Consider the following 20,819-nt stretch of genomic DNA (forward strand, 5'->3'; position numbering starts at 1 on the left):
CTTCACCCACCACTTTCCTTGTTCACTCTGCTCTGACCACACCCACCTTCTTACTGACCGTGACCAGGCAAGAATCCCTCTTCAGAGCCTTTGCGCTTACCCTTTTCTTCCACTTGGAACTCTCTTTGCCATGTAACCATATGCTTGCTTCATCATTAATTTCATCTCCTCCCTTCTGAAATGTCACGTCCTGTAGGCCTTCTTAAACCACCCTTTGTAAAATCCATCACAGCTCCATCCTCCATATCTGTTTTGTCTGCACTTACTATTTTTTCCATAGCATTCATTACCATGATTGATTTGTTGTCTGTCTTCCCTTTCCTTAAAAGATTTTTGACTGTTTTATTCACTGCTGTATCACTAGTGCCACAGTGTTTGATACATAGTAGGTATTTGGTAAGCATTTACTGAATGAATGAATTCACAAGATAAAAATTTAAATGATGTAGTGAAAAGTCTCCTTCCCATCATCATCTCCCAGCCACCTGTTTTCTTTTCTGCAGGTCAGTCATTGTATGGTTTTTTTCCTCCTTTTTTTACTCAGATGCTCTACACCTTGCTTTTCTGTTTTCAGTGTGTATTGTCTTAGAGACCATTTCAAACAAGTACATAAATATATTTCTCATTCTATTTTATAATTAGTAGCTAAAATTCAGTGAGCTGTGGATGGTTGAGCCATGTACGATGTGGGTTGTTTCTTTTGCATTAGTGACTTGAAAAAATTACTTTTGGCTCTCTTTTATATGTACTTGCTCTGACCTTCAGTTCTCCTTTTTCTTTTTTGATTTTCCCAGGAAGTTCTATGATTACATGTACTTTGTAGAGATAATAATTAGTGATACTTCAGACTTAGGAATACTTCAGGCTTTTTATAAAAGCCCTCTCAGTTCTGTGACATTAGGTATGTCACTTTGATTTTTGAGCCTGGTGATTTCATCACCTGGAACGTGTGAGAGATTCTCAGTGGGGTGATAAGCAAGGGAAGAATTGAACATTAGGAGACTACTTTCAGAATATTTAGTTCCTTTTGAATACTTTCATTTACCACTTTTTTGGGGTATACTCCCTGGTTAAAAAACAAACAAAAAACCACTGCCTTGGCACCTGGGTGGCTCCGTTGTTAAGTGTCCAACTTTGACCCACGTCATGATCTCACAATTTGTGAGTTCAAGCCCCGCGTCGGGCTCTGTGCTGACAGCTCAGAGCCTGGAGCCTGCTTTGGATTCTGTGTCTCCCTCTCTCTCTACCCCTGCCCCGCTTGCACTCTGACCTCTGATCTCTCTCAAAAATAAAAATAAACATTAAAAGAAATAAAAAACACTGCCTTGATAAGTCACTTTATTATTTAGTTGAAGTATCCTTGGGCATGCTAGACAGAAAAAAATTTATAAGCCTCAAAGTAAATAATCTTTTTCACTCAGTTAAAGCATTTTGTGATCCTTGTGGTCCACATGCAAATCCTTAATACAAGGCTGGATGGTAAAGACATTTCTTAGGTCTCTAGGCTCTTGAGGCAGATGCGATCTTTGCATACTTTTCTTGCATAAATGTAAAGCACAGTATAAAAGATGGAAATTTAAGATACTGACTTCATAAACCCCCATTCAATTACAAAAAGTATCTCAGAAAAAAAAAAAAAGTATCTCAGAAACGTTTGTGAAACTTAATCAGGTAAGTCATAACTCCTTCTTGTGAGTACAGTTGTGAGACAGTTTTTTGATGCTCTTCTCATGGTGCCTCATTCATACTTACCTGATAGAATTGTATCTGGCAGGGAGTGAAGAACAAGGCCAGCCTACCCAACTTCCTTGACCACATCATTGCCTCAGTGGTAGAAAATAAGAAAACCTCAGATGCTGCAAAGCGGGCCTGTAACTTGACTGATACCCAAAAGGAAGTGAAGGAGATGGTGATGGGGTTGAATGTGCTAGACCCCCATACATCTCACTCCTGGCTCTGTGATGGCCGACTTCTGTGTCTTCATGACCCCAGCAACAAAAACAATTGGAAGATCTTCCGGGAATGTTGGAAGCAAGGCCAGGTAAGTAAGGATAAATAGCTACCAGGACCAGCTGGCTGCTTGCCCACCACAACTACAACAATAGTTTCAATTCTGTCTAGGAGATTTTTTGACAGGGAAATTGAGACATAGTAAGTTCACCGAAAACTTCCTTGCTACTTCGATTTTACTTGGATTTTAAGAAATCAGAAGATTCCTAAAAATATATTGTGGTTCCTTCTATTTCTAAGCTCTATAGGTCTGCGTTCTGAAAAGGGTAGTTGAAATTTCTGGGAAGTGGTGATCTGGCATTAATGACACTTTTAGAGGAAAATCCTTAAGTGTGATAGGGGTAAGGTGAAGGTGGGTAGAAATGGGTAGTACTTTTCTAGGTAAATGTTCCAAGGCTGCACAAATTTGGATGATAGTGTGATAACACTTCCTAATTTTTATACTTTAGCAGGTGCTTGAAAAACGGGGAGGTTATGGAATTGTCTGGATAGTTCTTCATTCTCACTGTGAGGAAGTATTCTCAAAGTTGCATTAGTCAGCTTTTTGTCCTCTCACCTCAAAATAGTGGTAGATACCAGAGCAACAGAAGTAATTTCTGTAGCATGCTTACCAGCATGAAACTCAAAAATTATAATGGAGAAGTGGTTTCCATTTCCTGCACCTGACATGTTGAAACCTATAGATTCTGAAGCTGGGACAGAACAGTAAATCATCATGAAGAAGAGGTTGTCCTCAGGAAACCTATCCTGTCCTTGAGCTCTGAGCTAAAAAGTATTTCCTAAATGGTTCTGATTGGCATATTTTGTTTCCACAGCCAGTGTTGGTTTCAGGGGTACATAAAAAGCTCAAGTCTGAACTCTGGAAGCCAGAAGCCTTTAGCCAGGAATTTGGAGACCAAGATGTGGACTTAGTGAACTGCAGGAACTGTGCTATAATTTCTGATGTGAAAGTTCGGGATTTCTGGGATGGCTTTGAGATCATATGCAGTAAGTAGTTTTGATGACGGCAGACTGGAAAGGAAGTCCAGCTCTGCCCTTGGACACAAATCGTACCCCCTTGGCGGGGGGACAGTCTGTCTTGGTGCCAACCAAGCTAGCTCTCCTGGCAATCATTGGCTCCCAGAGCACACCTGGGCTTAAGCACCTTCTCCCATGGGTTGTGTGGAGCACTTTCACTCTTGAGGCTGGAATTCTTGTGAGATGGAAAAATATAGCATGTGTTAAATAAAGCAGTGGGCGAGGAAAACAAAGCTCACCTAGTCCATTAGGATGGGTTACAAGTGTGAAAATAAGTTAGTCTCCTAAAACTTGTAGTCTTTGGAAAACCAGGCAGCAGCCAAACAAGCAGATTGTGGGAGTGCTGTCTGTCTTTCAGAGCGATTAAGATCAGAAGATGGGCAGCCTATGGTGCTTAAACTCAAGGACTGGCCTCCTGGGGAAGATTTTCGAGACATGATGCCCACAAGGTTAGTGAACTACAGTAGGTCATCTTGAGACCCTGTGCCTTGCTGAAGCATCACAAAGTAATGATAGAAAAGTGGACTTTGCCTCTTTGCTTTTTTCCCTCTTAACAAGCTAAGTCATCTTTCCTGATCTTCTGTAGGTTTGAAGATCTGATGGAGAATCTTCCTCTGCCAGAGTACACCAAACGAGATGGCAGGCTCAATCTGGCTTCTAGGCTACCCAGCTACTTTGTAAGGCCCGATCTGGGCCCCAAGATGTACAATGCCTACGGTATGAAGAAGCCAAAGCCATAATTGCCCTTTTGGGACACTACTGTTCCCCATTTCACCTATAGAGGGAGATATTTAGTCAAGGTCCTGTGTAGAGCTAATAGAGCACAAAGTGACAGGTGCTAAAGAATTTAACAGTAGCCATAATGGTTTGAGGTTTGTTTGTTTGTTTGTTAAGATTTTTTTTATTTTTAAGTAATCTTTATACCCACTATGGGGCTTGAACTTACAACCCTGAGATCAAGAGTCACATGCTCTACCAACTGAGCCAGGCACAGGCCCCAGGGTGGATTTAAATGCGATGGCTTTTGTCATCTATACTTTGTATATCTACAATAATTAGAAAGTTTCCTCTCAAACATTCTGTGCAAGAAGACATGATTCTTAGTTTTTAAGAGCCTTGATAAAATAACAGTGAAGAAGACAGAGTTCCATACCACCCAGCAAGCTCTTTGTGAAGTCACAATAAGGCCATAAATCACTGTGAAAGCCAATTCTCATTTGTATGTCAGTAATGCACATATCTGTTTTGCTTTTAAAGGAAAGTTTATTGGGGTGCCTGGGTGACTCAGTCAGTTTAGCATCCAACTTCAGCTCACATCATGATCTCATAGTTCATGAGTTCAAGCCCTGCATCGGGCTCGCTGCTTTCACTGTAGAGCCTGCTTCAAATCCTCTGTTCTGCCCCTCTCCTGCTCATTCTATCTCAGAAAGAAACATTAAAAAAAAAAAAAAAATAGAGATAGTGTTGTAGGGAGTGGAATTGGTTCAGTGAATGGCCAAAACTATAGTGTCAACCGAGCTAGAAATCAATCTTAAAACACTAGAAAAGAGATGAGAGTGATTTTTTTTAATAAACAGATATACTTCACTCTCCCTGTTACCCATTTAAGAACATCTTAGAGTATGTTCTCACTTGTAGAGTTGGTATGGATTTTTCACAATATTGCCCTTTCACCCTGCATATCCTCCTTTTCCCTCAGGCTTAATAACCGCAGAAGATAGAAGAGTTGGCACAACAAACCTTCATTTAGATGTATCTGATGCAGTCAATGTGATGGTGTATGTTGGGATCCCCATCGGGGAGGGTGCTCATGATGAAGGTACTATTTCTATATACCCTCTACTTCAGGATGGTGAGGCTCAACGTCAGGAGTAGAATCGGGTGTCTTTCTCCTCAGGGCCTATGCATAGTAGGTGCCCAGTAGATGTTGCTAAGTGAAAGGAGGTTTTAGGAAAGAAGAGTGGTACTTGTGTGTATCTCTGACCACAGTCATTCTCTTTCTGGGAATGCTCCCTTTTCCACTGAGTATAGAGCATCAGAAATAGGAGCAAAGAAGGAAGGGCAGTCTGGCTCACTTGCCATCAGCCAGATCAGTTTATCAGATGATAAAGCCAGCTTATTTGCGCAGAACGAAAGCATCAAAGTGATATTTTCCTGCATTTTTACTCCCTGCCATCTCAGTATAAAATTAATATGTGTTAATTATGGACATTTTAGAAAATGTACAAAATGTTAAAGAAATACGTAATTCAAAATCTCACAGTTCAGGGATTATTGGTGTCATTATTTTGGATATTTGCTGCCACACATTTGCTTTTAATGCGATACACCTGCAGATCCTTCCGTTAGTTGTCCTTTAGAGGATTATAATAGACAAGCATTAGAAGTCTACCCTCTTAACTTGCCAGAGAAGCTTTATGTTTCATGGCCTTATATCCGTAGAACCCTAGAGTTTATAAAGAGGTCTTGAAAAAGTACATGGAGTCTGTCTACTTACAGCAGGAAATAACCTGCATTTTGAACATAAGATGTGGCTAAACAGTTTGAGCAAGAAATATGTTTTAAAAGACTACTCTCCCTCCAAAAAAATGCAGAGTCTCTATTAAGGAAGATTTAGGGTTGCTCTTACTGTGTGTAGAAAGCTTAGGCAAATATGAGTTTTGATTCTTTGATTCTACCTTACATTGCTTCAGAGAGATGGAGAATAGTAGAGACTAAGCTTGTTTGAATTGAACATTTTGCTTTACTCAGAGGAAGTGAAATGACTGGAAAAGTAATTTTGCTCTTTTCAGAGGTACTCAAGACAATTGATGAGGGAGATGCTGATGAGGTGACAAAGCAGAGGATTCATGATGGAAAGGAGAAGCCTGGTGCTTTGTGGCACATCTATGCAGCCAAGGATGCAGAAAAGATCCGGGAATTGCTACGAAAGGTATGCCCCCAAGTAGGCTATCCACTCATGGATGAAGGGTCTGGGGGTGATGAGACCACCTGTTTAGGTTTCTCGTGTGGGGTTTCTTGGCTTTTAAGACCTGTACTTTTGGGACGCCTGGGAGGCTCAGTTAAGTGTCTGACTTTGGCTCACGGTTTGTGAGTTCGAGTCCCGTGTCTGGCTCTGTGCTGACAGCCTGGAGCCTGCTTCGGATTCTGTGTCTCCCTCTCTCTCTGTGCCTCCCCTGCTCATGCTCTCTCTCTCTCTGTCTCTCAAAAATAAATAAATGTTTAAAAAAAAAAAAAATTAAAGACAGGTACTTTTTGTCCAAATGCCCTGAAGGCCTGAATCCACACCTGGAGGGTGTTGAATAGAATAAAGCAGAAGACTTTGGCCCCACTAGGGACATTGCTGCAGGAAGTTGGGTTTATGCTATAATTTTTATGCATTGATTTTTCCATCTTTGGGTTTGGTTATGGCTTCAGGTTGGAGAAGAGCAAGGCCAAGAGAATCCCCCTGATCATGACCCAATCCATGACCAAAGTTGGTACCTGGACCAGACCCTCCGTAAGCGACTCTATGAGGAGTATGGTGTGCAAGGCTGGGCCATCGTTCAGTTCCTGGGAGATGCGGTCTTCATACCTGCTGGAGCCCCCCACCAGGTGGGTTCCACTGGATTCCATAGGCTTCCTTATTTCTGAGTTTCCTACTAATCTGGCAATAGATACATATAAATGGCTGAATTAGGCTGACTGTTCTTAAACTGCAACTTCTTTTTTGCTCTTTAAGTTTCTTCAGTGTAATTCTCAATGCACGTTTGAAAATTTTTAAATAAGGAAGAAAGTGAAAGTCCCAACTCGGCTACTTGTGCCATGCCCCTTTTCCATCCCCTCACCCTGCTTTCTCCAGAAGTAGCTTGTGGTTAACAGTTTGGTATATATTTTTCCAGATCCTCTTCTGTGAGAATACTAACATTTTCATTTATAAATATATACTTGGAATTTTTCTGCTTTTGTTTTTATGACAATGGATATCATAAGCATTTCTCAAGTTTGGGGGGTTTTGTCTTCTTTTTAAAACTATGTCATGGATATTTTCCATATATTGCTGAACATCTCTCAGGGCTCTTTTCCCTCTGAACTTTTCCTCTCCCAGGTGCACAATCTATACAGTTGCATAAAAGTAGCAGAAGACTTTGTATCTCCAGAACATGTAAAGCACTGTTTCCGCCTGACGCAGGAATTCAGGCATCTCTCTAACACTCATACAAACCATGAGGATAAACTGCAGGTAAATAACTCCTCCTTCACCCCCACTCTCTCTCCTTATCTCCTGCTTGCCTACATATATAAGATGAGCATTCTGCTTTCTGAGGGTATTCTACGGGAGGTATTACTGGAGAGATGATCCTCTTCCACAGAGTATTTAATGAGTCCTCTTCCGATTTGCTTTTAGAGGATACACATCTTTTAACCTAGTCATTTCTGCTATCATCTTCTATTTCTCTGCCCCTGGGAGATAAAGTATTTCAGTGTTAATAACTGACTAGACTGACTTTTCCCAGTTAGATGGCGAAAGCACTGTGGCAGAGTGTTCCAAGCATGTTTCCAAGAAGGGCATTTCCCCAGAGCTGCTTCTCACAGCATGTTTCTGTGCAGGCTCCATTCCTGCAATCCATATCCCTAAGAATTGTTGGGTGCTTTAGTAGCATTAAAAAAAAGAAGAAGAAGAAGAAGGAAGCAAGATTTCCCAGGCAGGACTTCAGCAATCTGAATATAGTCTCCCAGCCTCCCGCAGGTAGATTCAGACATCTTCAACCCTGAGTCTCCTCATTTTTGCTGTTCCTTTTTAAAAATTAAGAACATTTCAGGCTGCCTGGGTGGCTCAGTCGGTTAAGCATCTAACTCTTGATTTTGACTCAGGTCTTGATTTCTGGGTTCGTGTTCCGAGCCCTGCCTCCAGCTCTGTGCTGACAGAGCAGAGCCTACTTGGGATTTGGTCTCCCTCTCTCTCTGCCCCTCCTGCTACACTCTCTCTCTCTCAAAAATAAATAAACTTAAAAATTTTTTTGAACGTTTCAACCTTAAAGTTCTTATTACAAAGTACAATCACATTGATAGATAACACTGATATTATAGATATAATGCAAATATGCAGACATATATATTTTCAGATCTCAGCTCCATTAGGTCTCTATTTATAATATGTCACCTCCAACACTCCCAGTCCTCTGTCACTGCTCTATTTTTGTCTGTAGTATTTTTTATTGTCTAACATATTATGTATTTTTTCTGTTTGTTTGTATCCCTACTAGAATATAAGCTATTTAAGCTCCATGAAGGCAGGAATTTTACTCCTTTATTCACTGATTTTCCCTAGCATGATATCTGATACATACTAGGTACTCAGTAAATATTTGTTGAATTAGGGGCGCCTGGGTGGCTCAGTCGGTTAGGCATCCGACTTGGGCTCAGGCCATATTCTCACGGTTTGTGAGTTTGAGCCCCATGTCGGGCTCTGTGCTGACAGCTCGGAGTCTGGAGCCTGCTTCAGATTCTGTGTCTCCCTCTCTCTCCCTGTCCCTCCCCTGCTCACGCTCTGTCTCTCAATAATAAATAAACATTAAAAAAATTAAATAAAAAAAATATTTAATTAATACAAAAATTATTTTTTTTTAACGTTTATTCATTTTTGAGAGACAGAGAGACAGAGCACTAGTGAGGGAGAGGCAGAGAGAGAGGTTGACACAGAATCTTAAAGCAGGCTCCAGCCTCTGAGCTGTCAGCACAGACCCCGAGGCAGGGCCTGAACCCACAAACCATGAGATCATGACCTGAGCCGAAGTCGGAGGCCTAACTGATTGAGCCACCAAGGCGCCCCAATACAAAAGTTTTTAAATAAAAAACAGCAAAAGGGAGCTTATGTGCCCATCCTTCACCTTAAGAAATAAAGCATCCTGTACATACTTATTATACAACATACACATATAGAACAACTACATTATTGAAGCTTCCATATACCCTTCCCCATTCTGTCTCTTTATTTCCCTCCCCAGAAATAATCACTATCTTGGTTTAAAACTGTCTTTAGCCTGTTCACTTTATTTTAGTAACTCTAACTATTCCTTCCTACTTCACGTGTAGTATGTGTTCTTCTTAGACAAAATAGAAAATACATACAAGCACAAAGGGAGAAAATATCCAATAATCCTACCCACCCACTGTTGTTTTAGTGCATTCCTATTAGCTGTAGGACCTTGGGCAAGATTCTTAACCAGAGAACCTTGGTTTCCTCAGTTTCCCATCTGTAAAAACGGGGATGATAATAATAGAACAGACCTCAGGGGCACCTGGGTGGCTCAGTTGGTTGAGCGTCCGACTTTGGCTCAGGTCATGATCTCATGGTTCATGAGCTCGAGCCCTGCGTCGGGCTCTGTGCTGACAGCTCGGAGCCTGGTGCCTGCTTCACATTCTATGTCTCCCTCTCTCTCTGCCCCATCCCCACTCATGCTCTGTCTCTCTCTGTCTTAAAAATAAATAAAACATTAAAAAAAATTTTTTTTTAAAGAATAGACCTAATAAGACTGTGGTAAGGATTAAGTGAAAGTCCACATAAAAAGCTTAGCAATAGGGCACCTGGGTGACTCAGTCAGTTAAGCGTCGGACTTCAGCTCAGGTCATGATCATGTGGTCCATGAGTTCAAGCCCCACGTCGGGCTCTGTGCTGACAACTCAGAGCCTGGAGCCTGCTTCGGATTCTGTGTGTCCCTCTGTCTCTGCTCCTCTGCCGCTCACACTCTGTCTCTCTCTCTCTCTCTCTGAAAAATAAACAAACATTTAAAAAAATTAAGCAACAAAAACAAAAAACTTAGCAATAGTGCCCAGCATGTACCAAGTACATAGATGATGGTGATTATATAGCCTTTCAAATGATTTCATCATTCTTTTTTGAATATAGACCTTCTGTCCTCTGTGATTTGTAAATCATCTATGGGATTGATTTGGGAAGTATGCAGTCCTCGTTGAAGGATTTCCTCACTCACTAGTAGGCTTTATAGGTTGTTTAAAATATATATCTTCATTTGAGATTATAATATGAGGCCACCATGAACTGACTGTGCCGATTGCTCTCTCCAGGTGAAGAACATCATTTATCACGCAGTGAAAGATGCTGTCGGCACCCTCAAGGCTCATGAATCCAAACTGGCAAGATCTTAGGCATGGAGAAATTGTTAACTCCCCTGTGAAGCAGGTCTTTCACTCACAACACATACAGGGAACGGCAGGGTTCTCTGCTGGAGCAGAGGCCCTTCACTGGGAGCCAGTGTGGTCAGTATTACAAACTCTCCAGCCACTCTTTTCTACGCTGCCTCAACACTGAAGGTTGACCCAGGAAAGTCACACTGTTCACACACACAGTTTCAGACTCCAAGCCAAGGGTGCCACATACCCATCCTGTGGTCTTTGGGACTCTGAATTGCCTGAACATTGCTGGGCTTTCCTGCACATTCTCGTGACTTGAGATTCATGGAAACCGGGAATGTGGGCACACCTTTCTTTTCTTTGTTCTCTCGTGCCTAGTTAAGTGGGAATGTGTTTGGAGGTAGGGGGAATCACATAACTGGTACAAGTAGGGGCTAATTGCTTAAACACACCTGGTGGAAGCCTGACAGTGTCTCTGCACGTGACCTCTGACACAGACCATCCCAGGAGATGGGGTGAAGCCATTCCCCACAATCTCTCTTGTGAACACTGGAGTCTTGCAGGACCCAGGGAGAACCCACTGCTTTTCCCAGGAGGCTCCAGGATTAGGAAACGTGTGTATTTAGTGAAAAATAGGTTTGTAGTGAAATAGTTACTATTTCATGAAAGTAGATATTTTTAGAATTTTTGAAATACCACAGTTGTTTTCCTGGATTATGAGGAAAGGCACATTACATTTAGTCTTCCTTTCGATAAAAATCTTTGAAGAATTATGATTTTTAGAAATCAACTGCCCATTATAGCACAAAATCAGCCAAAGCAGAATTGAAAAGAATTGGCTTTTTAGGATTCTTTTAGTTTCTTCCCTTCCCATCTCAGTCCTGTCTTGAGGGAACAGCCATCTGAGAAAGAACTTTGTCATGTCTGAGCTGTGGTGTGTTTTACAGATACACACACTGGTGTCGCAGGAACCATTTTCACATATTACCAGCGTTCCCTTGGGACTCCTCTTACATTTCCGAATGCAAAGGAAAGTTTGATTTCCTACATGAGTCTGTTTGGTTTTTTGGGTTTTTTGTCCAAAAATGTTTTCAGCAAAACTTTCCAACTCTGTGGAGTTTTATTAAGAATTTATTTGAAAACGATGGAATTCATTAGCCCATAGATACATTGGAAAATGTATCTATCTTCTTTCCAGCTGTACTGTAGTGCCCTGCAGGCTTGTTTATATGTTCACAATTACCTTTTTTTTTTTTTTAATAAAAGTCATTTACTGTAGAATACTTTTAATTTCACTTTCTGTATTTTAATTTTGTTGAAGGGCTGATTGGGATTTCCATGTTCTTATTAAAAATCTAACAAATCTGTTTGGAGTGGACTAAATTCTTCTGTGCTGGCCATTCTAAAAAGCAAAGGCAGGTTGAGGGTGGGGTTGGAGGTGGCGAATGGTTCATTTTCTTTTCTTTTTTTTTTTTTTTTTTTTCATTTTCTGACCTTCATTACATTGCTGCATCCGATTACCCTTTACTTCCTGAATTTATGCCCATTTGAGAGCGGAAAGTGCCAGGTCATTGTGGTTTGTGGGTTTGGGGGGGGGGGGGTGAAGGGAAAAGAGTGGCAGAAAAGATGGGTTTTCCATTGTTGATGCTATGTGAATGGAGTGGGAAGGATGAGGTCTTTAACCTTCCTAGAGCAGCTGGGGGTAAGCGCAGTGGGGGACAGCCTGAGCAAGGTTTTGGGTGATCAGTGATGAGGTTCCTCAAAGCAGGAGGCCCACCTGCCCACATATGAAACATGTGGCCCTAGGTCTACATCAGAGTTGGTGGGAAAAGACCCAAATGGATTTTTTGTTTATAAATCAGCAATTAAAGTAGCTTGAGGAGTAAGGACAGACTACATTCCAATTAGAAAAGGCCTTTTGAAGAGGAAGTTGTAAAGAATAGCAAGAGGGGTCATCGGAGGCTGCGTCTCCAGACTCTGTTGGAAAACATCTTCCAAAGTGTTTGAGCCTGGAAATACAATTATCAGGGTGGAAATAGACCATTGTGTGGTTCAAGGATACTGAGTTTGAATAGGACCATAACTGAAATACAGAGCTCTGAACGTGTCCTTTCAGGCTGGATGGGCACGGGTCGAGGCTGTGGTCACCAGAAGACTCACACCTCCACTTAAAGAATGCAGAAGCTTTGAAATGGGACAGGAAAGGAAAGCAATGGGGAGAAAGGGGGTTGCAGAGGTTGGAGCTTTGTTGCTTTGGTGAAAATCAGGAGGCGGGCTAGCCTACATTCTGGATATAAATGTCTTCAGAATTAGGGCATACACTGCTGCCAGCATTTGCTGGTGGGGGTGGAACTGGAGGCCCTAGATCCATCTCCAACCCAGACGCCATGCCTCCCTACCCTTTGTTTAAAGAGGGTCTACCCCTGGGTATTCACCTTGAGAGCCTGGGCTCTGTTTCCCTGCAAAGCTTAGCAAGCGACAACGTAAAAAAGATCAGAGTGGGGGACGGGTCCTCCAACAGGATTGATTGGTAATGGCCAAGAAGGGGTGAGGTGGACAGGTGTAGCTATAGCTATACCTTTGACTTGAGAAGTTCTTGGGTGGGTATCTTCAGGGCCTGTAATGGAGGAAGACAGTTTGCTAGTCAGCAGTTAGGAGAAGTGGCCTGATTAGAGTAGACTTCATGGGTTCATACCTTAGCATGACTTAGTGGTTTTGTGACCTTGGCAAATTATTGAACTTCCCTAAGCTTCCCATTTCCTTATCTTCAAAATGAGGATAATTATGACCTCTGCCTTATGAAATGAGGATTCAGTGAAATAATGCATGTGAAGCTCTTAGCTCAGAGGCTGGCACAGTAAGCACTCAATAAGTCCTAGCTAGTATTCCTGGGGGAATGTTTAAACCTTTCAGACCGATGTGGGCAAGGCAGAAAGAGGGCTAGGACGTCAGGATGGAACCTGAAGGCCTGTAAGGACCTCAAGCCACGGCTTGGAATCCAAGGAAGATGAACAAGCGATTAGACGAAGGCAGGGCGGTGAGGGTCAAAGGCGCATGCCCGGTGATAGCAGGTGCAGGGGGGCGCGCCGCCGCCGCCGCCGCCGCCGCCGCCGGCGGGCCTCCCCTTTAAGAGCCGCCGCCGCCCACGGCCCGCCGCTGCGGCAGGGACCTCCCCTTTAACCGCGGCTGCTCGGCACTTCGCGGCCCCCGCGGCGGCTGCTGCTGCGGCTGCTGCTGCTATTGCGGCTCCTGCTGCCGCCGCCGCTCGACCTCCGGCACCTGCATCCTCCGCTCGGGCCGGGTCCCCGCCCCGCGCCCCGCCCGGCCCCGCCATGGTGTCCTGGATCATCTCTCGCCTGGTGGTGTGAGTGCGGCGGTGGCGGGGCGCGGCCGGCAGGGAGGGGGATGGGGAATGGGAATTGGGGGCTGAGGGGTGTTGAAGCCCAGCATGGACCGTTCCGTGGCTTCATACAACAGAGTCCCCTAAAGGCACATCGTTCCTAGGGGTTCCCAGAGACAAGACATGGAAGAGTAGGACCCAGGACCGGAGGGGGGAACATTAGAGGAGCATAGTAAGCCTGGCTTCCCACCCCTTTTATTTTTAATTTTCGGTGTTCCTTCATCCTAGGGCTGGGCAGCATGGCTTGATTTATGAAGGGGAGGCAGCATGTCCCCTCCCCCACCTAGCAGATCTGGGCTGAAGGAGCAACTCAGACCTGGGCCGTCATCTTCATGCGGGGAGAGGGCTAATGGAAGAGCGGGGAGCCAGACAGGGCCTCATCATTCCATTGCTTAGGGCCGTAGTTAGCAGCCTTGGCCTCCTCTCTCTTCCAGTATCAGGACACTAGAGATGAGGGCATAAGCTCTGAAGGCCCCCCAGGGAGGACATCTGGGTGTTGGGAAGCAGAGATGCTTGGAGGACAAAGTGTGGGAGGTAACCGGGAGGGGATATGTGTGCTCAGCCTGGATTTGTGAAAGCCACAGAGGGGAGGGCCTTAGGTGGCCTTCATTCCAGGCTGCCAACTACACTGTGGAGCTCTGTCCCTGCTCCTCCCCCAGGCTCCAGGAGGGAAGCCTGCTCCCACACCCCACACTTCGTCCTTGAGGACTCCACCCCCGACCCCTTCTCCACAGGTCGGTTTGAAAGTATCTTGCCTGTAAGAGGCAGGTCCCTGGGAGAACAGGCAATACCCACACATGGTCAGGGGGCTGGGCCCAGCAGGGGCTTTGCTTGGGCCTCAGCCAACCCCTACCCTGGCTCAGGACCCTGCCCCAGGACCCTGCCCCTCAGCCTCTACTGCGGGGGACTGACACCCCAAAATTCCCTCCCCCTGCCTTCTTCCCATTCAGTGCTGTTATGTGCTTGTATTCTGGCTCCCTGTCACTGGAGTCTCCCTCCTTCCTCTCCCCCACCCCACCCCAGAGGTTATCCACAGGCGTCATACCTCCCTGTGCCCTTCAGAGTGGCTGCTTCTCTCTTGCCTGGATGAGCTCCCTGGGGAGCATCAGTCTTCTCCTTCCCTCACCTGTGTCCTGTATATGGTCTCTCTAATGGGATCACTACCAGGTTGTACTCCAGCTAAGGCCTCGAGCCCAGGACCCTCCCCCGAGCTTGGTCCCAAGCGTACTTATGGGGGAATAAACCTTTTGCCCCTCTTATGGCCTCCTGCCCCTGTGCCCTCTGTGCCCCAGGTCCCCAGAGCCACAGAGGTGCCTCTGATTGCCACATAGAGTGCCCTGTTACGTGGTGTCTGGTTCCCCTACAGACCTGGCCCTAACCAGCCTGGCTCAGAACTAGAGGTAGAAGGTAAGGGCAGACAGGTATGAATGAGCACAGTATCTGGAGAAGGGAGCCACCCTGTTGCAGTGACCAGACCCCCACTCCCCATAATACGGATAACCAGTGATCATGGGTGAAGATACCACATTGGACCCTCTGGCCTCTGGGTCTTTCTTTACCTAAGGGGCTGGAGAAAAACTGAAAAACAGAGAGAGGAGAGACATCACCTTCACTGGCTGGGGACCTCCAAGCTTGTCACCTGAGGCTTAATGGCTTTGACTGTAACCACTGGCCTGAGTTCATCAGTCCAGTTGATGTGGCACTCTGGAGTTCTGTCCTTCTCCCCTTACCTACCCAGGGACTGACTGATGCAGAGCTGGGAGGGAGAGGCCACTGCTCTTGGCCGAGGGGACCAGTAACCATGCCTGCCTCCCTAGGCTCATCTTTGGCACCTTGTACCCAGCCTATTCTTCCTACAAGGCCGTGAAGACAAAAAACGTGAAGGAATATGTGAGTTTATGACCCTTTAATCTCCTACCCACCCCAAGTGGCAAAGATAGGCCAGTGGATCACAATACAGACAGTACTGACTTTGTGCCAGTGCTTCAGCACTAATGAGACCTTACTTCAAGGAAGTTCCTTTGTGTTCCCTTTCTCCTGTGGTGTGATCCACAGGCAAAGTTGAGGTCCCGAGTGTCCCTTCCCCACAACACCTCCAGCATAGTTGGCAAGAGAGATGGGGTCCTGGGTGTTCCCTCAAGGCCCCAGCTAATACCGCTCTCTGTACCTTCAGGTGAAATGGATGATGTACTGGATCGTCTTTGCCTTCTTCACCACGGCTGAGACACTCACGGATATTGTGCTTTCCTGGTGAGGTCCAGCATCCCCACCCTGCATCTCAGGGTCCAGAGTTTAGACTCTCTACCCCCAGCAGCCCAACAGAAGATTGAGACCCAGGGTAGAGTCCTCCCACAGTTCCATGGGGTCCTGGATGTCCACTCTCCCCCCGTGCAGACCTGGCTTAATCAGTAGAATAAGAGATCCAACCCCCACATTTCTACCTGATGATAGCCAAAGCACCACAATAGAATTCAGGAAACCTGCTTCTGCCAGACGTCCTGTATGACTTTGGGCAGGTTACAGCTTCCTAGGTCTCAGTTTCCTTATTTGTAAACTAGGCATATGATTCAATCTTATAGACATTCAGTGCTAGTATTTCAAAGCACTACTAGACTATGTTGTGAACACTTGAAGGACAGAGAATGTCTTAATCACCTATATGTATGTTCACAGCAGGAGCGCAAAAAATGTGTACTGAGTGAGCAGATGCCTCTTGGAAGAGAGGACTAACAGAGCACAGAACACTAAATCAAGAGAGAAGAGAGTTTTATGGAGAGGTAGAGAACAAAAGATGATTGCATTGGCTTGCAAGGGCCAATGACCTTTGAGAAAAATAGTTTTAGCAGAAGTTGAGTAGGGTTAGATTAGGAAAGAATAGTGGGTTAAAAATTGTGAGGACAGTGAGCATAGATGCTTCTTTTTTTTTTTTGTTTATTTATATTTATTTTTGAGAGAGAGAGAACCAGCAGGGGAGGGGGAGAGAGAGATGGGTCAGAGGATCTGAAGCAGGTGCTGTGCTGAGAACAGAGAGCCCGATGTGGGGCTCAAACTCACAAACTGCAAGGTCATGACCTGAACCAAAGTCGGACACTTAACTGACTGAGCCACCCAGGAGCCCCTAGCATAGATGCTTCTTGCCACAAACAAAGGAAAGTGCTTTGTGAGAATGTAGGAGACATGAAGGAGTCTGGCCTGAGGAGAAGGAGCCAGGGAATGGACAACAATCCTTAAAAGTAAGAGGCAGCAAAGAATGGGATCCAGAGCACAGCTGGAGAAGCTTCAGTCTTCCTTGTGGGAGGAAGGGCAGGAAGAGAAGGGGGTGAGGACCCAGGAGTGGACCTGGGAGGTTAGGAAGCTCGCCTTTGTGTTGGCCCTGGGATAGACAAGCAGGAGTGTTCTATCAGAGTGAGAGGCCTGGGACTCCCAAGAGAAAAATGTGCAGAGAGCCACTGCAAGGGGAATTCTGCTGCAGGCACTTACCATCCCCCTTGGAATCTCAGCTATGCCTCCCATTTTCCTTGAGATTAGAAATGCCAAGGGGCACCTGGGTGGCTCAGTCAGTTAAGCATCTGACTGTTGATTTGGGCTCAGGTCATGATCTTGTGGTTCTTAAGTTCTAGCCTCTCATCAGACTCTGTACTGACAGCCTGGAGCCTGCTTGGGATTCTCTCTCTCTCTCTCTCTCTCTCTCTCTCTCTCTCTCTCTCTCTCTCTCCATCTCTGCCCCTCCTCTGCTCACACACTCTCTCTCTCTCTCGGTTTCTCTCAAAATAAATAAATAAACTTAAACAATTTAAAAAAAGAAGGAAATGCCCAGTCTCCTGAGCCACGTGGGAACCCCAGTGCACTAAGGGGTGGGGAACCAGGCAAGGTCTTGCAGGGGATCAGCTCACCTCCTGACTCCCTATCCCAGGCTCTGCCACTTGCCTCTGTCCCACCCACAGGTTCCCCTTCTACTTTGAGCTCAAGATCGCCTTTGTGATATGGCTGCTGTCCCCTTATACCAAGGGCTCCAGCGTGCTCTACCGCAAGTTCGTGCACCCGACACTGTCCAACAAGGAGAAGGTTTGCCTCCACTCTCAGCTGACTTCCTAGCCTGCCCCAGGCCATGGCAGCCCAGTGTCTGCAGCCACGTCCATTCCTGGCTCTCCTTGTGGGCACCCAGAACCTGAAGTGATCTGGCAGGGCCCTGGCCTCCTGGAGCAGGCAGTGCCTTTGTCTGGGTGTGAACAGGGGCAGGGAACGGCCTAGCCAGCAGGGACCACCCCTCACCTCCTACTCCTTCCCCTCCCACCTCTCAGGAAATCGACGAGTACATCACACAGGCCCGAGACAAGAGCTATGAGACCATGATGAGAGTGGGCAAGAGAGGCCTGAACCTGGCTGCCAATGCTGCAGTCACCGCTGCTGCCAAGGTGAGATGGGGGCAGACCAGGCTCCCAGGGCCCCACCTTGCTCATTTCATCCCCCTGGCCAAGCCTCTTTGCATCTGACCTGTCCTTGGTGCTGTGATGGTTTGGGGCTTGTGCAACTCAGGGTTGTAGGCCTGGTTCTAACACCTTCCAGCCAAGTGACTTCAACTCTCTGAGCCAGTTTCCTCAACTGTCCAAAGGGAAATTATGGGCCTTTCAGTGCTGCCAAAGGACTGGGTGAGGACAGTGTGAGGAAAACACTGAGCTCAGTGGCTGCCCGTGCTCCATAGTGACCTCTATCTCCACCCCGCCCCTTCCTCCGGTTCTCCCGGTGCGTGGTGGTGACCCTAGGGCCAGGGGGTGCTATCAGAGAAGCTCCGAAGCTTCAGCATGCAGGACCTGACCCTGATCCGGGACGAGGATGCACTGCCCCTGCAGGGGCCTGACAGCCGTCTCCGACCCAACCCTGGCAGCCTCCTGGATACCATTGAGGACTTAGGTACAGGCAGGGCCCAGGACTGGGCAGAGGGAGGGGGGACCTCAAGGGCATGGAGGCCAGGTAGGAGAGCCACCAGACCTCTGTTCTCCTTTCTTCCCCCAAACCAGGAGATGACCCTGCCCTGAATTTACGATCTAGCACAAACCAGGCAGATCCCCGAACAGAGACTTCTGAAGATGATATGGGAGACAAGGCCCCTAAGAGGGTCAAACCTGTCAAAAAAGTGCCCAAAGCTGAGGTGAGAGCCCAGGCCAGAGCAGGGGGAAATGGGGAGGGGGTGTGATCCCAGGCTGAACTCTCTAACTTCTTCTCTCCTTCCCGCAGCCACTGGCTTCCAAGACACTGAAGACCCGGCCCAAGAAGAAGACCTCTGGTGGGGGTGACTTGGCTTGAGGTTCTGACCCCCCGGAGGCTGCACACTGTGCCAGTAACCCACACGCCTCCGGCCCCAGGGCCCCTCAGATGGCTGTTTCTGGTGCCTGCCCAGTGACCACTCCTCTGGAAGGGCTTGGAAAAGAGGAGGGAGGCCCTGCTATGGGGGTGGAGGGTAGAGGCTGGAGGAGTTACTGAAGACTGAGCCCCCCCAAGGAGGCGGGGGCTCCGTAGAGCCCAAACTGCTATTCTCCCTGCTCCAGTCCTGCTCCCACCCACCCAGTGCCTTGCTGAAGACCATGGCCATCCCCTTTTCTGAGGTCCTAATATGCCCCCACTGCTCTCTCCGGGCTGGGGGAGCAGTCACAGCCCAGACTGACCAGAGATGGGCCTGAAGGCACCTGGGAGATGGAGGGAGAGGGGAAGGCTTCAGAGAACTTGTGGCACAGGCCATAGATGTGAATGGAGGACAGGGGCTTAGCATGTGCTTAAATGACCAGGATGATGAGGCCAGAGCTGCAGCTGGGGGCATTGGATAGGGCTGTGTGCTACATGTCCCCACTAAAAAGAAGTGGGGTCCTAGGGGTGTGAGTGTGTGTGTGTGTGTGTGTGTGTGTGTGTGTGTGTGTGTATCTTTCTAGGTCTAGGGCTGGGGAGATTTTGAGTAAAGGACTTTCCTGCCAGCAGTGACCACCCCCCACCCTAAGCCCCACAGCTAGCTGGCCCTTCCCTGCTTTCAGCCCTCCCTCCTACTCTCAGAGCCTCGGAGGACCTCAGCCCAAGAGAGGATGAGGCTCTGAAGGCCTCTTATCTCCTCCTCTGCCCTTGATACCCTTTTGCTTCCTCCCATTCCTGCCCTGCCCCTGGGCTGGGCTCCTCTACCCCTCAGGGCCCATTGTAGAGGGCCCTGCTGAGCCAGCTCCTTTCCTCCTCACCTGGGGGCCCATCTTCCTTTTCTCCAGACTCCTTTTCCTGTGCCAAGCAAACTGAGCCCATGTAAGCAGGCAGACCCTTATTAGCCCAGCCTTTGCCCCACACTCTACCCCAGCTTCTGCCGTGGCTTCAGGAGGAATGTGTGAAGAAGAAAAGAAATATTGGAGCCAAAGTGCTTCCAATTCTATGAAAAGAGGGTGCCCATTGGACCTTTGGCACTGGATGAGCCAATAAACCAAATTCTGGCACCTCATGTATTTCGGCCTCTGTACTTTGTTCTTGCTCCTCCAGTCCCCAGGTGGGAAGAACCTCAAGTAAAAAGCAGGGCTCAGCTATAGGAGGAAGGGGGGAAGAGGTCAGAATGTGAGACCCAAGAGCTCTGATCTCCAAGATAAGAGATAGGTTTGAGCTGGTCCATCTCGGAAAATGGTTTGGAGGTTCAAGATACAGCCAGAGGAGTAGGAGGGACCATGACTTACGAAGGCCTTGGGGTCTCCAACTGTCAAGGTTGTCTTATCCCTTGGAATTCTGCCCAGAGACCTCCATCCCCAGTGGACCTCCTGGTACCTTATGGAAAGTGTCAATATAAGCTCTGAGGACAAAGACCCCCATGAGTGTCCCAGGGAAGAGGGAATAGGATTTGGGGGTTGCTGGGCAGGGAACTGGTTGGCCATGCTGCTTAGAAAGGCTTAAGAATGTTGGAGGAGGGCTGAGAGGGAGAGACTCTGAAAGGAGGAGACAGGCTGAGGGAAGAGGTAGAGATGGGGAACCAGCCTCACAGTGCATGTCTGAGCCTGGGGACAGAGAAGGATGACAGGACACCAAGGACTGGGGACAAAGAGATAGTCCCTGTGGCCCCAGGAGGAAAGGCTTGAGCCCTGGGCTGGTTGGGTAGGTTGGAGGAGAGAAGGAAGGAGGCTGCAGGGCATGGGGTCTGAGTCCTTGGGAGGTAGAAGACCACCAGGGGCCAAGGGGAACAACTGGCTGGGGATGAGCCCTGCAAGGCGGTGCCCAAGAGAATGGAAAGGATGGCAGAGGAGCA

At 47.0% G+C, this 20,819-nt stretch overlaps 2 protein-coding genes across 6 annotated transcripts in view; both read left to right on the forward strand.

Annotated features, from left to right (window-relative positions):
* The window catches only part of KDM3B (lysine demethylase 3B), a 75,694-nt gene extending 64,166 nt beyond the window's left edge, over positions 1 to 11,528 (forward strand). For all 3 annotated transcript variants that reach the window (XM_045059593.1, XM_023255610.2, XM_045059594.1), the window contains 9 exons: positions 1,775 to 2,041; positions 2,826 to 2,997; positions 3,386 to 3,476; positions 3,614 to 3,744; positions 4,727 to 4,846; positions 5,820 to 5,959; positions 6,445 to 6,621; positions 7,115 to 7,249; positions 10,096 to 11,528. In XM_045059593.1, the coding sequence (XP_044915528.1) occupies positions 1,775 to 2,041; positions 2,826 to 2,997; positions 3,386 to 3,476; positions 3,614 to 3,744; positions 4,727 to 4,846; positions 5,820 to 5,959; positions 6,445 to 6,621; positions 7,115 to 7,249; positions 10,096 to 10,176 (1,314 nt within the window). In that variant the 3' untranslated portion in view covers positions 10,177 to 11,528. The remainder of the gene's footprint in view (positions 1 to 1,774; positions 2,042 to 2,825; positions 2,998 to 3,385; positions 3,477 to 3,613; positions 3,745 to 4,726; positions 4,847 to 5,819; positions 5,960 to 6,444; positions 6,622 to 7,114; positions 7,250 to 10,095) is intronic.
* Positions 11,529 to 13,352: 1,824 nt separating this feature from the next.
* On the forward strand, positions 13,353 to 20,034 carry REEP2 (receptor accessory protein 2). 3 transcript variants are annotated; one of them, XM_023255614.2, is made up of 8 exons: positions 13,353 to 13,525; positions 15,379 to 15,451; positions 15,735 to 15,811; positions 17,506 to 17,626; positions 17,863 to 17,976; positions 18,331 to 18,472; positions 18,580 to 18,710; positions 18,797 to 20,034. In XM_023255614.2, exons 1-8 carry the CDS (start codon positions 13,494 to 13,496, stop codon positions 18,863 to 18,865), a joined length of 759 nt encoding a protein of 252 aa, XP_023111382.1. In that variant the 5' UTR covers positions 13,353 to 13,493; the 3' UTR covers positions 18,866 to 20,034. The 3 variants fall into 3 exon arrangements, with proteins under 3 accessions (XP_023111382.1, XP_023111380.1, XP_023111384.1); XM_023255612.2 differs by having other exon boundaries at positions 13,357 to 13,525; positions 18,325 to 18,472; XM_023255616.2 differs by having other exon boundaries at positions 13,381 to 13,525; positions 15,300 to 15,451; positions 18,325 to 18,472.
* The last annotated feature ends 785 nt before the right edge of the window (positions 20,035 to 20,819 follow it).

Source organism: Felis catus, chromosome A1, assembly GCF_018350175.1.
Source record: "Felis catus isolate Fca126 chromosome A1, F.catus_Fca126_mat1.0, whole genome shotgun sequence".
Classification (NCBI taxonomy): Eukaryota; Metazoa; Chordata; class Mammalia; order Carnivora; family Felidae; genus Felis; species Felis catus.

What these genes read in the sequence shown, in the direction of transcription:
- REEP2 (XM_023255612.2), top strand. Translation starts at nt 13,494, where the DNA reads ATGGTGTCCTGGATCATCTCTCGCCTGGTGGT. An exon ending in CACTGTCCAACAAGGAGAAG is followed by an intron (nt 17,627 to 17,862) that starts GTTTGCCTCCAC and finishes CCCACCTCTCAG; the next exon opens with GAAATCGACGAGTACATCAC. An exon ending in GGATACCATTGAGGACTTAG is followed by an intron (nt 18,473 to 18,579) that starts GTACAGGCAGGG and finishes CCCCCAAACCAG; the next exon opens with GAGATGACCCTGCCCTGAAT.